Genomic DNA, 18,574 nt, shown 5'->3' with positions numbered 1-18,574 from the left:
GAGTGTATACCCGTCCTTTTTTCCCCCTAAGGTAAGTCTTTCCGCTCCCGGGATTTGGAATGACTCCTTACCCTCTCCCTTAAAACCCACATCCTTTCGTCTTTCCCTCTCCTTCCCTCTTTCCTGATGAGGCAACAGTTTGTTTCGAAAGCTTGAATTTTGTGTGCATGTTTGTGTGTGTCTATCGATGTGCCAGCGCTTTCGTTTGGTAAGTCACATCATCTTTGTTTTTAGATATATTTTTCCCACGTGGAATGTTTCCCTAGAGAGAGAGAGAGAGAGAGAGAGAGAGAGAGAGAGAGAGAGAGAGAGATTTCTACTTTCAACAAAGGCCTTGTCAGCCAAAAGATGATATGGTGACAGTCTTTTGTTGTGCCTATCCGCAACTCAACATCTCCACTGTATGGTGAGTAGTAACTTTTATTTTCATAATATTATTCATATTACATTTAGATAATGTATGTTAGATCTCAGTAATTTCAGAAAAATGCTGAAAGTGGTACAATTTATAAGACTTTGCCCAACCGGGGCATGTTAACAGCATTTCACCTTAATATTTGGCACAGTTCTGACAGAATGAAATTTATATGGCTGCTTCATACATTGTTGCACCTAGATTCCTTCCCACGACCCCCAACTAGCTGAAGCTATTTATCTATTTACAGTAAAACATATTGATTCTACAATACTTATTTCTTACGTTTTCTCTGAAATAAAACCAATTCCATTACTGATTTCCGAAAAGTTATTAGACAGCGACTCACCTGCAGTGATGTTTGCGACGGCCTAGCCAAAATTCTGTGTCGCATCCCATGCACCGATTAACAGCGTGGTCGGGGACCCACAGGGTGGGCCCTGCATCGCGCTCCTCCAGGTTCTCCCACGAGACATCAGAAGGCAGGGACTCTCCTGCTGATGGCTGTTCTCCACTGCATACCGACTCTGGCAAGGAGCCCTGCACACGAAATGGACAAGACTGATTTACAAATAGTTTTTGCGAGAACATTACAAGACATACGGAGATGATCCCGTCAAGGCAAATTCTGTATATATTTTCCATTTTAAGAAGAAAGGTAGTTGCTGGTTAAACTGGAACGAGTAACTACGTAAAGCATGCACAAGGACCATGAAGAGAATATACGGCAGGATTATTTCGGAGGAATCCACTGAAATTTTTTGTTTTCAATCCAACAAAATAAAAATCATCTCAAATGTATAAATGGAACCGTATCTACCTATATACATTCCGTTACGTAAGTAGACTCGAATAGAATATCTGACATTGCAAGTTCTCTGTCAACCCACAGGTACACAAGAGCAGACATCTTAGGTAACAGCAACAACATGAGCCCAAATTGCACAGACCAAAGATGCCAGTTATTCCAGAACAAATAATGTTGGTCACATCTTGTCCTCCTCTAACTTCCTTTTCAGTTGGTATTACAATACCGATTATCCATCACAATTACATACAATCTGGCTACATATACAATAAAAATACAACAGATATACAATAAAGAGTTTAAAACTAAACTCTGAAGTTATTGTTTTACAACTGGGATTCTTTACAGAAAGTCACTGGCAATAGCCCAATTGTTGCATTTAACAAAGACAACAGAGAGGATTTGTTATGAGTGGTAAAATGGGGAGGTCATCATTAGTAACAGATGATACAAAGTGGTTGTGAATCAACAAAATATGATACAGTACAGAGAACAAAGCTCTTGCTCCAATAGCACTGCTCTTGACAAAAAATATTCACCCTTGACAGAAAATATTCATAGTTACAACACAAATTACTTATGACATTTGAAAGCTGAATGCAGTCACAGGATCCTATTCCTTGGGATACGAGTCCACTCTAATGGGAATGAGAACAACTACAATGTTCCTTTAACCTATTAATTGTCTAACTCTTTTTCCTTCAATCTACATTTATTTCTGGGTTGCCTAATTGACCTAGAGACTGGGGAGGGGGGGGGGGGGGGGGGGGGGGGGGGGGGGGGGGAGAGAGAGAAAAAAAATCCTTGTGATAATTGCTACATTTTAGTCGATCCCCAAATGGGGATCATGGCATAATCCACTCTCTTTTTACAGTTTCTTTTTTTTTGTGCCAGGAAACAAAGCATTCAATACAGAGTCCCACACTGCACACAGCACACTGCTTCCTTGCATTTTTAATTTCACATTCTCTTTCTTTCCCCAATGTGATGCATTCAATCGAGTGTCTGGTTCGAAAAGTCCTGAATTCAACTGGAACAAGTGACACAGATGCCTTCGGCTGGCCGGCCGCGGTGGTCTAGCGGTTCTAGGCGCTCAGTCCGGAACCGCGCGACTGCTACGGTCGCAGGTTCGAATCCTGCCTCGGGCATGGATGTGTGTGATGTCCTTAGGTTAGTTAGGTTTAAGTAGTTCTAAGTTCTAGGGGACTGATGACCACAGATGTTAAGTCCCATAGTGCTCAGAGCCATTTGAACCATTTTTTTGCCTTCGGGTACTATGGACATCTTCCCCATTTTGGATGAGGAGCAGCAGATGATTGAGCAGAATATGCCCTTGCCACCATCCTTCTTAACTGGAGCAGCAGAATATTTTGATTTGTGAACCAGTAGATGGCAGGAACAGTATATGACCCATTATTGGAATCTGTATCTGATTCGTTTCCCACAAATGAATTGTTTTAGATAATAGTGTCCATAATATTGAACCATTTTCTCATCAATGCTCAGTCTGTCAAAAATCTAAAATTTCATGAAATTCTTATTCAGCAAGACCATCATGAGAAAGATTCTGAAAAATTTATCCCTTTCTGTTGAGATGTGCATTATCATTGAAGTGAAGGTGGCACCTGATTTTCAGATACCTGTTGCGGATCATACAGTGTCGTACACACATCCAAGTCCTCATCTTCATTCCAATATAACTGTTCCTGTGGGAGACCATGCTATCCAATGAAGGCCAGTATGTCTAAGAACTGTTTTATACATTCATTGCATCAAAGGTGTGATTAATGTTCTGTGTAGCATACAGGACACTTTCAAGGGCACTTGAGTCCAGTACTCGTTCATCAAAAATCTCTTCAAAGCAATCAACTACAGACTTTACTTTCAGTGGCACTACCAAATGGCATTATGGTGTTCAATATCTGCTACGTCAGGGTAGGTTTTACAGTAAGATTCTAGTTTAGCTGTTCAACTAGAAGTGATATTAGCTTTCATTTTTCTCGTCCTACCTTTCTTCATTAATACGATATTCCAAGCTACCTGGGACATCAGCTCTGGAATCATTTCTCAATAGATTTTCGTCGATACCATCACAGTCAGACATCTCACCTATGCGATCTGGAGGGAGCTTGACGTCAAAGGTCTTATTCACTTAACACTTATCACCAGAGAACACCAAGAATTTGGGTCATTTACAATTTCTTCAATTTCCCTAACAGAAAGTGCTTTATAGGGACTCATTCTTGTGGAGAAAAGAAAAACAAAATGTTGTTTCAGGCAGGACACACCATGAGCCACAAACAGGGGGGGGGGGGGGGGGGGCGAAAGTCAGCGAACCATCAAGGGAAAGCAAAATAAATGCCGAAAATAAACAATCAATAAACATATTCTAAAACCATTTCAGAAAATGCCAGCACACAGAAGAAATTATTTACGTAATAAAATAACTCATGCTGTTTTGAAAATGTTCAACTCTTGTAACTCTGAAAAACTTTTATTTCTTCACACAAATAATTCTGTACAGTTCACTTCTTTAAAAACTGACTATCAGTGCAAAAGCTTCACAAAAGTCTAGATAACCACGAAAAATATAGTAACAATTGCCAGTATAATGAAAAATGCAAAATTTCCATTACAAATCCCCAAATGGGGATCATGGCAGTTAATGCGTTAATACTATACATTGACTGAAATAACTTTGTCAGTAAGGTTTCAACAAGTTGAGTGGTACATGCAGCTGATCACTGTTCCTTATTGAGTGCCACGTGCTCACTGCACTGTGCTGTTCTGCCACCTTTGCAGAGTCACGTTGAGCACGCCCAGCTACACACCAGTGTCAATGCTACCACCGCCTGCTACCACACACTGTCTATCACGAATTACTTTACTCGAGTTACAGTTTTGCTTATATTCAACTATTGAGGATTTTTCACTGTAATTACTTGAGTTTCTATTTGACTACATACTACAATATCATTAACTGACCACTGCTGCTCTAGTCATTCTCTCTCTCATAAGAAATCTATTACACAACATTTTCAATGGAAATGTCTAGGACGGACTAACAACAATACTATGATGAGGATAGATTGCTACTCACCATATATAGGAGACAGTGAGCTGCAGTCAAGCACAACAAAAAGACTGCTATACATTTAAGCTTTCAGCCAATGGGCCTTCTTCCGAAGTAGAAAACAGCACAGATACAGACAAGCACAACTCGTACACACATGAGCAATGTCTCTAGCCACTAGGTGGTGGTATTTGGGGCGGGGGGGGGGGGGGGTGAAAAGTAGGTAAGGTGAAAAAGACTAGTTTGTGTATTAGTAAGGTAGAAGGACATTTAGTGCTGCAGTGGGAGCAGGGAAGGGAATAGGTGGCTTGAGGCTAGTAACTAGCAAAGACTGACACCAGCGGGGTTATAGGAACGTAGGATATATTGCAGGAGAAAAGTTTATGTTGGAAGGAAGGATCCAGACGGTGCAGGCTATGAAGCACATTTTGTTGGATGCGTGGTCAGCAACTGGCTGGTCTAGCTGTCTCTTGGCCACAGTTTGGCAGTGGTCATTCAGGCAAAAAGGCAGACTGTTAGTTTTCATGCCCGCATAGAAAGTAGTACAGTTGTTGCACTTAGTTTGTAGATCATGTGCTTACTTTCACAGGTGGCCTCACGTTTGGTGGGCAGGAGATGCATGTGACAGGACAGGACTGGGGCAGGCTTTGCATCTAGGTCTATTGCAGGAATATGAGCAGTGAGGCAAGAGTTTGTGAACTGGGGTGGAGTAGAATTGGACAAGAATATTGCTAAGGTCCAGCTGCTGGAGGAATACCACTGCGCAATGTGTGTAAAAGATGGTGGGTAGGATACTGCTCGTTTCAGGGCACGATGAGAGGTAGTTGAACCCTGGCAGAGAATGTGATTCACTTGTTCTGCTCCTGGGTGGTACTGAGTCACGAGTGGACTGCTCGTTTGTGGCCAGACAGTGCATATGTAGGCAGTGACAGTTAACTGGAGAGACAGGGCACAGGAAATATGTTTCTACACAAGGCCTCAGTGACACCCTTTGTAAATTTGGAAAAGGTCTGTTTGTAATACAGATGCAATTACCTTGGATGGCTGGGTGTGTGGAAGGGACTTCTTGGTGTGGAAAGGGTGGCAGCTGTTCAAGTGGTGGGAATTGCTGACAGTTGGTAGGTCTGACATGGGTGGAGGTACTGATGCAGCCATCCTTAAGGTGGGGTGAACACTGAGGATGGTGCCTTGTTGGCTAGAGGAGGAACAGGTGAAATGAAATGCGAAGAAGGTGTTGGAGTTCTGGAAGAATATGAATATGGTGTCCTCACTCTCAGGTCAGATAACAAATATGTCATCATTAAATATGAACCAGGTGAGAGGTTTTGCATTCTGGAGGATTTCTCTAAATGACCCCTGAATAAGCTGGTATAGGATGGTGCCCATCACAGTACCACAATTTTTTTTGTAGGCGAACCCTTCAAATAAGAAGTAATTGTAGTTGAGGATATAGTTGGTCATGGGGACCAGGAAGTTGGCTGTAGGCTTGGAGCCAGTTGGGTACTGGAAAAGATAGTGTTCAATAGTGGTAAACCTACAGGCATTGGGAATGTTCGTGTAGTGGCATCAATAGTGATGAGCAGGGTACCAGGTGGCAAAGGAACAAAAACTGTGGATAATTGGTGGAGGAAATTGTTGGTGTCCTTAATATAGGAGGGTAGGTTATGGGTTATATGATGAAGGTTTTGGTCCTTGACAGCAGTGACTCTCTAAGTGAGGGCACAGTATTTGGCCACAATGGGGTGCCCTGGATGGTTGAGTTTATGGATTTTAAGAAGCATGTAGAAGATATGTGTGGGGGAGGGGGGGGAGGGGGGGGAGAGAGAGAGAGAGAGAGAGAGAGAGAGAGAGAGAGAGAGAGAGAGAGGGGGGGGGAGGGAGAGAGAGAGAGGGGGAGGGAGAGAGAGAGAGAGAGAGAGAGAGAGAGAGAGAGAGAGCGCGATTTGGGGGAGAGGTTCTGTGGGATGGGAGAAGGGACTGGAAATCCTGTTGGATTTATGGAATGTGATTTTGTGTCAGGGTACATAGGAAGATTAATCTGACACCAGGCAGAGCCGTCTGCCAAGAAATCCCTGCAATTCAAAGCCACAGTGATGGAGGCTTTGTTGGGGCAGGGAGTATTATACAGTCGGGATCAATTTGAGGGTGAGGGAAAAGGGGAAGGTGGTGGGAGGGGGAAGGTGGTGGGAGGGGGAAGGTGGTGGGAGGGGGAAGGTGGTGGGAGGGGGAAGGTGGCGGGAGGGGGAAGGTGGTGGGAGGGGGAAGGTGGTGGGAGGGGGAAGAGGGGGAGAGAGGCAGAGGAGGCGGGGGGAGGGGGGTGAGCGAGGTAGGAGCGGGTGGGGGGGAGATAGGTAGGAGCGGGTGGGGGGGAGATAGGTAGGAGCGGGTGGGGGGGAGATAGGTAGGAGCGGGTGGGGGGGAGATAGGTAGGAGCGGGTGGGGGGGAGATAGGTAGGAGCGGGTGGGGGGGAGATAGGTAGGAGCGGGTGGGGGGGAGATAGGTAGGAGCGGGGGGGGGAGATAGGTAGGAGCGGGGGGGGGGGAGATAGGTAGGAGCGGGGGGGGGAAATAGGTAGGAGCGGGGGGGGGGGGAGATAGGTAGGAGGGGGGGGGAGATAGGTAGGAGGGGGGGGAGATAGGTAGGAGGGGGGGAGATAGGTAGGAGGGGGGGAGATAGGTAGGAGGGGGGGAGATAGGTAGGAGGGGGGGATAGGTAGGAGGGGGGAGATAGGAGGGGGGGAGATAGGTAGGAGGGGGGGGGAGATAGGTAGGAGGGGGGGGAGATAGGTAGGAGGGGGGGGAGATAGGTAGGAGGGGGGGAGATAGGTAGGAGGGGGGGAGATAGGTAGGAGGGGGGGAGATAGGTAGGAGGGGGGGAGATAGGTAGGAGGGGGGGAGATAGGTAGGAGGGGGGGAGATAGGTAGGAGGGGGGGAGATAGGTAGGAGGGGGGGAGATAGGTAGGGGGGAGAGAGGAGGGGGTGAAGAAGAAGACCAAAAATATCAGCAATTTATTAATTACCAAGATTTGTAAAATAGCACTGGTTAAAATTAGTTTTTAAGGTCAGACTTTTTAAAATGTGTGTCTCCTCCGTTTACAAGCATTCCGAAAGGCCTGAACTGTAAGAGACAGCATTTTTGTAGTTATTTAATAAGGTGACAACTTAGTAAATATGTTTAACAGAGCACTATAAGAAAACTGATGTATTACCTGAAAGATAAACTTGCACTGTCACTGTTGTTGTTCTGTAACTGAGGTATTTCGTAACAGTTATTGCATTACGAAGTATTAACCTTTTTGCAATTAGCTATCTGTGTATTTACTTGACTAGATGAAGTAACTGTACATATTTTGTTCTAGAAGTACTGAAGGATGAAAGAACAATTCTACACTTATTCCAACCAAAATGTAACCAGTATCAGGCATTGTGACTAATCTATGGTAGGTTGGAGTTTTATACTAATTTTTATTGGTATCTCAACTAATTGTATTGGGAACACTTCCCATCAAGACAAGAACCAAGCCGAGATAGTTTTATTTTCTCTTTGAATTATGGCCTACCAATGCCCATCTAAGACTCTGTGAAGAGTGTAAGCATGTGCAATGCACATTAAATATTTTGTTTGCAACTGATCACTGCGTGATTGTACGGAGGTATTTCAAATAAATTCATAATAATACGTTGGCACACCTGTTAAGTTAGTTGCAGTAGCAACATATGTCAACAGAGATATTTCTGCTAATCATTTCATTAGCATTAATGAGTTGTTATCAATAACTGCACTGCTCACAATTTTTTTTCCTTGAAGTCTAAGATCCACTTTTTAACTGGATATCTAGCATTGCCCATAAATGACTTTAAGACCACTGTCAACATCATGAAATGAAAATCTGCACTGATTCTATGTATATAGTGGAAATCTTGTATGTTTTGTATTGTCGTCTGTTTTTTAATCTGAATATTTTTTCTCTCTTCTTTTTACAGTAAACTCGATCTCTTATCACTACATATTTGAAACACATTCCCTTCTTCATCACCATCCCCTTTCATTCTAGACCATCATTAATTTCCAATGCAAGTCTGTCAGTGTTGGATAAATAACAAATTTCTATTGTCACAAGAAGCTGTCCAAGGGGTGTTTTCAGTGCACGGCAGCTTCCCAGCCTGTCACGCACACGACACGACAAGACGTGGCACGACACAGTCACACGTGCTGTTGCTCCTCTGGGCAACCAGACTTATCACATTTTAACCCAACCTCTGTACTGTCCTCCAATGGCACCCAGCAACTGCTTCCTCTTTCCTCAGATTTAGTGGCACACATTTCCAAAAAGATGACAAAGTGGTTTATGAGGCAGAATGTTTCTCGACAGTCAAAATGCAGACTCCTATAATTGTAGTTTATGCTGAGCCATCCATCACTGGGATAAATGTATTGCATCAAAGGGCAAATACGTTGAGGAAGACAGACATGGTCACAGAGTTTCACATTTGTAGCTCTAATTTTTTAGTGACTGCCAGTTATCCCACAACATAAATTAATGCAATGCAATGCAATGCAATGCGATGCAGGGGGAAAAAAAACCAATACTACTCAACTATGGAATCAACCACTGATCATGAAGGTGCAGTACCTAGAGTAAGAGTCTGTCTCTGTGCACACTCAGTGTGGTGTGAATGGCTCTGAGCACTATGGGACTTAACATCTTAGGTCATCAGTCCTCTAGAACTTAGAACTACTTAAACCTAACTAACCTAAGGACATCACACACATCCATGACCGCGGCAGGATTCGAACCTGCGACCGTAGCGGTCGCGCGGTTCCGGACTGCAGCGCCTAGAACCGCAAGACCACCGCGGCCTGCAGCTGTGTGAAGGCAGATTCAAATTTACTGGAGGAATCCTAAGGAAGTGGCATTAGGTGTGAGATGCAAGATGTAATCGACAAACAATAAGTTGCTTACAAGACCCTTGTTTGACACATTTCAGAGTATTGTTTGTTTATCTGGGATGCTTACCAAGCAGGACTAACAGAAGAGACAGTTGAGGGGGAGGAAGGGAGGGGGAAGCAGGAAGAAGAACAAAAAGAAAAGACAGTTGAGGAGGAGGAGGAGGAGGAGGAAGAAGATACAAAGAGGAGCTGCACCCTTCATTACAGAATCACTTCTATTATTTCCTCCGTCACACATAAAAGACTGAAGATAAAATCAGTAATATACAGGCTTATGCAGAAGCATATACACAAGTTTTATTCCTGCATTACATCCACAAATGGAACAAAGGAAGAGGGTAAAACGAATCTGGTGCAACATGCACCTAGCTCTCCATCAGGTGTCATACAGTGACCCGTAGAGCACACACATTGCCTACATATCAATAAGATTTGCAACAGTAAGAGCACACAGCAAAAGAACAGAAAGGTCACTTTCAGCAGAGCGCTCACTTTTCAGTTTCTGTCAACAGATAATTGATAGGTTTATATTGGACAGTTAAAAACTGGCATTCAACACTGTATCTGACAGCAAAATATGGCTGCCCAGTGATGAATGAATTGAAATATCTCTCTTGCTGGTTTAGGATTTTATGTAGCTGCTGGCTCACTCCTTGAAGTTGAAGCTGAGTCAGAACACTTCACGAGATCTGTCACCTGAAGTAATTTTGACATCATTATCTTTCTACGACATTGCAGTACTGGTGTCATACTGATGACGATGCACTGCGGCAACCACAGCCATTACAAAACACATCCGATGAATTCGCAATTGCGAACAGTGACTGCCATCAACTGTAGAGTGAAATGACGACAATCAAAATTCGTGCTGGCCTGGAACTCGAACCCAGACTTCCCGCTTATCGCGAGCGGTCACCTTACCATTTGGCTATCTGTGCACGACTCAAGGCACTGCAATATTGTATTTATTTGCTGATACTGGGCATGTGACTTTGAAACACAATGTCTGATTTGTACGCATAGTGGATGTGCTAGTACAGATCATAGACGTATGATTGACGACATATGGAAGTTTGGGTCTGGCTGTGAGTTGTGCACGGATAGCCAAATGGTAAGGCGACCGCTCGCGATGAGCGGGAAGTCTGGGTTCGAGTTCCAGGCCAGCACGAATTTTGATTGTCGTCATTTCACTCTACAGTTGATCGCAGTCACTGTTCGCAGTTGCGATTTCATCTGATATCTGTACCTTTTTATTTTAATCTGGTCACCTTAGTGGATTCTCTCGAAGTAGAGGTCCTGTTTGTTAATCAGTGCCTCTGAAATACTGTTTGCAGCTGAGGAAAGGCTTGACTTCTTCATGTACTGCAGCTGGTATTGGAGCAAAAGATGATAACTTCTACTTGTATCATGAAAAAGCATGTTGACTACTTTCCTCTTACAAACATATATTTCCTTGAATGGGTGTACAGATCATGAGAGTGACTCCTGAATTAGAGAGGAACACAACTTTTCATACTACGGACACCTCGAAGACTCAACATGACAGTCAAAATTACAATATATTTAATTTATCACAAAACCATCATGTCTCGTTTTCATTTTTGGGGAGTGCAGTTGCTCTTTGATGGTCAAGCCACTGCCAAACCATGACACCAAAATATGAAAGGCTCCATCCACAGCAGGTGAAGCCATTTATTTGTTGTCACATCTTGTAGTTTTCTTATATTCGAAATTTCCCATTTAATGTCTGCGCATACGAAAATAAAGACGCACACACAGTTTATGTTCTGTGACTTACTCCCTACTTAATTTTATTGTCATGATCATCCTTTCTTGTACTACACAAGGAATGTGAATGTTGTTTGCCTTAATGGCTTATAACACTTCAGCATAGTCTTCCAATAACTAAGGTATACCTAAACCTATTCATTGCAAGGTTTCTCTGAGTCTGTGGCGGAGGGTACATAATGCAGCACCATTCCACCTCCTTAGGGGACAATAAATAAATATGTATTACAGTATGTTGATAATTTTTACTTTTGGACCATCTAATTACAACCAATTTAAACACAGTTTTCTTGCCATATGCATTCCACCTTTATTCTTTGCAAAGAATCTTCAGCGACCTGGAACTTACACATATTTTTGCTTATATTTAGGATGTTGAATATATAGGTTAGAAACAGTTCTGGCAGTTTGCTTTTATATGATATAGTAATAATTTAAAGTTTTACTTACAGGATTCATGGATCTGTTTCTACATGTCGTGTTTTTGTTCATATGTTTCTGAAATAAAATGTTTTACAGCAATAGTCCCATTATTTTATAGCCACTCCTCATATGTAACATGTTGCACAATTTTTCTTGCAACATAGTTATCTGATATTTAACAAGGAGTGTGTCTGGCTCGAACAGTGATTCAGTTTTTGTATATAACATGAATGGCATCCCAGATGGTTCGATGTGGGTGCGTTACTACTCTGCTGGTTACATATAAATAGTCTCACGTTACTGAACTCCAAGTAATTATCTTTGCTAAAAGTGAAAGTATCATAACAAAGCACACCACAGATACAAAAACAGAAGTAATGATAGACGAAATTATACTAAACTTACTGTTGGGTTTCCTGTATAAGGATGATCACTTAATAAACTATCTGTAGATATACGTATAACTTTGATAATAACTGAACAGGGGGGGAAGGCAATTTATAAATAACATGCCAAAATTACTTGGCGAGCATGTAAGAACTTTTATCTTATATTCAACCAATAATTCAGTAACTTCTATTCTGTATGCAAGTTCGGGATTTCGTGATTACCATGTCAGAAAGTTTATTTTGTGTGCTGCTACTCACATGAAATAAGCCTTTGGAACAAATCTGAATGCAGACATACGTATGTATTCCACAACAGTGTGCAGCAGCTTCCACATTTGGTGAACAACTTTAAAGCAAGATTTCACAAATGTGATACATGGACCAGTAAAGTAACATATACACTACTAGCAATTGCTAAATATGCATCGGAACTGGCCATTTATTTCCTAATATGGGGTATCCCGACAACTGTCGGGATGCACACTTCGGCTTCTTGTCGCGACTTCACACACCGAGTCAGTTTTGATTTTTTTGTACACAATACAATTACAAAACTTCAGAATATGCAACATTTATTTTTTGGATACAGTATGGTAAGAATATGAAACAGTTTTCTGAAATGCCAGTTCAAAAGGGCAACATAAAACTTTCCACTTGAGAAACGCTGATTGTAAATCAATTCCGATGTACCCGAATGCCTGACCTTGAGTCTTCTTTACTGTTAGTACAGACAAAACACCAACCCGCTTAAACTGAATGGGTAAATTGACTGGGATTGCTGGTGCACAGGGTGTGTGTGAGAGGGGCCTCCCCAGCTGCCGGATCTGTGACTGTACTATGCTCTGATGACATTATTTTGCAGTTTTAATCTGCAAATAGGTAACATTGCAAAGTTTTGTACAATTGTGGAGTAATATTCTCACAGACTAATAAGCCATAAATATAACTGCTAGGAAGAAAATTAAACCACACAATTTCACAGCACAGCAGAGCACTTTCTTTCTTGCAATCTTCAACAGAAACCAGCATGTTGCCATTTAGGAAAATATCTAAGCCACATCCATCTGCTCCTTCATTAGAGTATTATGTAAGAATTGAAAGTAAATCCATCAAGAACTTTGAATTTTTCCTAAAAATCTCTCTCCTTTTTAATATTAGTATAGAATACTGCATCTTTACTTCCCTTGGGGGTATAATTTTTTTTTCTGCACAATTGTTCATTTCCATATCTAAGTAGCATCAAGTCACAAATAGTAGAGGTACTATTTATTCCTACAGTTATATTTGCATTCTCTAAAACTGTTTAAAGCTGTATACTACCTATTAACATCAAATGCAAGTAGTGAAGTAAATGTGTAAACAAATTGTAACCACATGCCAAGGAGAAAGTAGTAGTTTTTTTTTTTATTTTTTTTTTGGGCGCACAACTTCAACGCTCATTAGCGCCCAGACTACGTTAGGAATGCACTGCGAGTCACAAGTTCAAAACAGCAACGAAACGGAAAACACGATAAAAGACAGACTGACAGGCACAGGATTAAAAAAACGCATAATCAAATGTCCTTAGAGAGGGTTGTCAAGTTGATAAAATGAAGAACACGAGCAGCTGCTCGTGGGTCATCCGCTAAAATGGCATCTAGAGTACATGGCAGGCCAAGATCAAGACGCAGTGTGCTAAAATCCGGACAGGATGTTAAAATGTGGCGGACCGTCAGCAATTGCCCACATGGGCAGAACGGCGCCGGCGCAGCCGTCAGCAGATGGCGATGGCTTAACCGGCAGTGTCCAATTCGTAACCGGGCCAAAACTACCTCCTCCCGCCGAGAAGGGCGTGAGGAGGACATCCAAGCCGCGGGAAGAGGTTTCAAGGCTCGAAGCTTGTTGTCTGTAAGTGCAGCCCAATCGGCATGCCACAGCGATAAAATGCGCCGACAAATGACCCTCTTACAATCTGATGAAGGGACACAACAAGAAGCTGTCCGAGGCTGGAGGACCGCAGCCTTGGCCGCGGCATCTGCAGCTTCGTTCCCAGGGATACCGACATGGCCGGGAACCCACATAAAGCTAACCAGAGAGCCGACGTCCAAGGAGAAAGGTGTGCTCATATGATGTTAGGCAGTGTGACTCTTACGGAAGATGGTTAATAATAATAATAATAATAATAATAATAATAATAATAATAATAATAATAATAATAATAATAATAATAATAATAATAATTATTATTATTATTATTATTATTATTATTTCATGTTGCTCAATGGCCTAGTGCAAATCTTTTTTTTTTTCCTCTTCAATTGGACACCACTTAATCAATCATTAACAAACATTCATATCACTTGCTTGACAAGTAAGTACCACTGTCCGTGCATACAGTTACTTCCTTTGCGTATTTGTCGTAAACTGACTATTTTCAGTCGATGCAAGCAGATGCAGTTGAGAGTAGAGTGTGTGCACAAAGGTGGGATTTAATTTCGTTGACTGCAAGGGCATGCACAGCCAAAGGGCGGGCAGGAGATATGAACTGTTGACCAAAGGTTTCACAAACAATTTGTTATAGGATATACACTTCAGCCCATTGAGGTAACAACTCCCCTTTCTCATAACATGACCAAATTACTCCTTGACAAGTACCAAATTACATTAGAACACTCATACATTCACCAGATTTGACTGCAACAAATTTCATTCTCTGATTTAGAGAGAAAGGAACGTTTGTGGGTATAATTTTCGACTCAATGGAAGGAGTTGGGCATGCTTATGAAGCATTCTTAAACAATGTTCCCTTGGAGGTGTATCATTGATGCTTATTTTGTGGTTAGAGGGGATGCACTGGTGGCAATGATGATAGTGTTGTGGTCTTTAATCTGAAGACTGGTTTGATGCAGCTCTCCACGTTACTCCATCCTCCATGTTACTCCGTCCTGTGCGAGCCTCTTTGTCTCCGATTAATTGCTGCACACTATATCTATTTCATCTGCTTACTGTATTCATCCCTCGGTCTCCCTGTGCACTTCTTACCCCCATGCTAATCCTCCATTAACAAACTGATGATTCCTTCACATCTCAGGATATGTCCTATCAACTTGTCCCTTCTCCTAATCAAGTTGTGTCATAAATTCCATTTTTCCCCAGTTTGAGTCAGTATCTCAATGAAAAGTTATTTGATCTACCTATATAATCTTCAGCATTCTTACATAGCATTACATTTATATAGTTTTGATTGAACTGCTTACTGTCCTCATTTCACTTAAGTATAAAACTACATTGTGGACAAATACCTTAGGAAAGCTTTTCCTAACACTTAACTTTATATTAGATGTTAACGAGTTCCTCTTTTTCAAAACCGCTATTGATGCTACAGTCAGTCCGCATTTTATATTGTGTTCTATACTTTGGCCTGTTATTTTACTGCCAAACAGCAAATCTCGTCTACTACTATTAGAATCTCATTTCCTAATCTAATTCCTTTTGTACAACCTGATTTAATTCATCACCTTATAACTTCTTTTCAAGATACTATTCATTCCATTCAATTGTTCTTCCAAGTTCTTTGTCATCTCTGACAGTATTTCAATGTCCTTGGCAACCATCAAAGGTTTATTCCTTCTGCCTGAACTTTAATTCCCTCTCCAAATTTCTCCTTGATTTCCTTTACTGCTTGCTCACTGTACAGATTGAATAACATTGGGGATAGGCTACGAGCCTGTCTCACTCTGTTCTCAACAACTGCTTTCATTTCGTGTCCTTCAGTTTTTGACTTCCATTACTGTAGTCTGGTTTCTGTACAAGTTGTGAATTAGCTTTCACACCTCGTATTTTATTTCTGCTACTGAGGTGCAACCTGTAGCTTGTCCAGAAGTTCCACTAATTTCTTGATGTCAAAAAAGATTGTTATGTAATAGCATAAGTGGCTTAGTAACAAGTTTATATGCAAAAATGTGCCATGCCACCACTACTTGTATGTGTTTTGGACATCTCAGAGAAGAAGACAAAGTTTTATAAAAACGAAAGAGGACTGAAAAATGATTTGTTCATTCAATGCTGAGTTGAACTTTGGCCTCTAGACGTGAAAAATACATTTAGCTACGTGTTGATGTAACGACTTGGCAATTCGAGATCTGTTGCAGTATACTGTAAGACTGTTCAAGACGATTTAAAATACAACAGTTTTGTGAGCATGTTTAACTATAATTTTGTAGCTGCTGGGTGTATTTAGAACTTTCTTCCAGTCTTGACACCAACAGCATTGGAGAAGAGCCATAAACAGTAACCAGTGGCTTTGATAAGCAAATGCACATCATCAGGAAATTGTCAGAATGTGACTGTAATTGAAAGGAATTCAAGGTAGAACTTGGGCAAGCTACCAAAAAGTGACAGAACCTAAACAACCATTATTAGTCACAAGGAGAAACAACACACTACCTTCAGAATTTCAAGGTGTGTATTCCAATCAACACAGTCAAATCTTTTTCCGAGTCTACAAATGCTATAAACATGGGTTGGCCTTTTTATAACCTATCTTCTAAAATAACTGGTAGGGTCAGTACTGCATCACAATTTACATTTCTCCAAACTGACTTTCCTCAAGGTTGACTTAAATGAGTTTATCCATTCTTCTGTAAATAATTTGTGTCACTATCATCCAGACATGATTTATTAAACTGATGATACAGCACATTCACACCTCTCAGTGCCTGTCTTCTTTGGAATTGTTGTTATTATATTCATATTTATGTCTGAGGATATTTCGAATTTCTCATATCTTACACACCAGGACGACTAGTTTTGTCCCAACAACCTCTTTAATTCGGAGACAATGTCCTCTGCTCAAGGGGCCTTATTTCAACTCAAGTCTTTCAGTGCTTTGTCAAATTATTCTTGGTGTAGTTTATCTTTCAACTCATCTTCATCTGCTTCCTATTTCCTTTGTACACCCCTTCTTTAATTGCTTCTACCTTTCAGCTTTCCCTTCTTTGCTTAGAACTGGTTTGCTATCTGATCTCTTGGCATCCATACAGTTGCTTCTCTTCCTCCAAAGGCTACTTTTACTTTCTTACAGTCAGCATCCCCTAGTTATGCATGCTTCTACATTCTTGCACTTCTCATCTAGCCATTCCTGCTTTACTATTTCCCCCCCCCCCCCCCCCCCCAACCTAATTGGTTAAATATCTACACTCCCTTTTCCCTGTTTCACTTTTGTATTTTATCTTTCATCAATTAAATTCAATATCTCAAGCATTATCCATAGATTATTACTGGGCCTCATCTTTTCACCAATTTGATGTTCTGTTGCCTTCAATAATTCATCTATCATAGCTACTCATTCGTCTTATGGCGTCTTCCTTTCCCCCGTTTCACTCAATTATTGTCTAATGCTCCTTCTAAAACCTTAACTATCTCAGGTTCTTTCAATCTGTCTAGGTCCCATCTCCTTAATTTCCTACCTTTCCACAGTTTTAATCTGTAGTACATAAACAATAAATTATGGCCAGAGTCTACATTGCCCCTGGAAATTTTCTGCAGTTTAAAAGCTAGTTTCAAAATATTTCTTACCGTGTCATCAGCCTGAAATCTTTTAGTGAGCCTAGTATCTTCTACTACACTACTTTCTCACATGATTCTTGAACCACATGTCAGCAAGAATTAAACTATCCTCTGTGCAAATTCTAACACATGTGGGAGCCCTTTCATTCCTTTCCCCCAGTCCATATTTTCTACTATTATTCTATCTCTCTTCCTTTTCCTACTGTCGATCACAAATTATTGGCTCCTTTAGCTACCCAAGTAACTGAATTCTTTCAATTTTTTCAGCTGCACAGCTAGCTGGCATATAAACTTTTGCTATTGTTGTGGGTGTTGGCTTTACATTTATCTTAGCTACGATAATGCGCTTTATTGAGGTTTACCCGATTACCAATCTTCTTAGTCTCTCTTTTCTTATTACTATTAGACCTATTCCTGCATTAACTCTATCTGATTTTGTATGTATAACCCTGTATTTAGCTGACAAGAAGTGCTGTCGATCCTGCCGCTGTACTTCACCAATTACCACTATATGTAACTTCAACCTGTCGATTCCCCTAACCAAGTAAATGATCTACCATTCTCTGACCTGTAAAACATGTATTTTTTCTGATGATGACACCCTCCTGATCAGTCCCTGCCCAGAGATCTGAGTGCAGGACTATTTTATCTCTGGAACAGTTTAGCCAAGAATATGCTATCATCATCAAGCCATACACTAGAGCTGCACATTCTTGGGATGGGGGTGGGGTTAGGGGTATGGAATGATACATGCCACTTTCTCCGTTATTTTAGCCTTTCGCAGTACCATATTGGCAATGCCATGTTAGCTAATGTTAAGAGGCAAGACCGGGCAATCATCCAGACCATTGCATCTGCAACTACTGGAAAGGCTGCTGCTCCTCTTCAGGACCCATGTTTGTCTGACCTCTCCACAGATAAACCTCCATTGTGGTCACATCTACGGTGCAGTATCCTGTATTGTTGAGGCTCTGGTGTATGCTACTAAAAGAAGAATACTTAAGTATATATGAAGATAATTTTTCTGGAAATCACAATTAAAATATCTTTTTCAAATATTTGTTCTGAAACCTTTACAGCCTGAATTAGCGTTACAACATACAGGAAAACTGGCTGCCATTGTTCACAGAGTCAGTTGCCTCAAGTGGAAGATGTGCTTGAAACAGAGCACACTTTAAC

General features: G+C 41.4%; 1 protein-coding gene across 1 annotated transcript in view; it reads right to left on the bottom strand.

Annotated features, from left to right (window-relative positions):
- LOC124711321 (myotubularin-related protein 3) overlaps positions 1 to 18,574 on the bottom strand; it is a 160,275-nt gene that overhangs the window by 29,233 nt on the left and 112,468 nt on the right. Inside the window, 1 exon segment of the mRNA XM_047241339.1 lies at positions 765 to 955. Coding sequence (XP_047097295.1) covers positions 765 to 955 — 191 coding nt within the window.

Source organism: Schistocerca piceifrons, chromosome 8 (genome assembly GCF_021461385.2).
Source record: "Schistocerca piceifrons isolate TAMUIC-IGC-003096 chromosome 8, iqSchPice1.1, whole genome shotgun sequence".
Classification (NCBI taxonomy): domain Eukaryota; kingdom Metazoa; phylum Arthropoda; class Insecta; order Orthoptera; family Acrididae; genus Schistocerca; species Schistocerca piceifrons.
The sequence above is the reverse complement of the archived record's forward strand: the minus strand, read 5'-3'. Positions and strand labels throughout refer to the sequence as shown.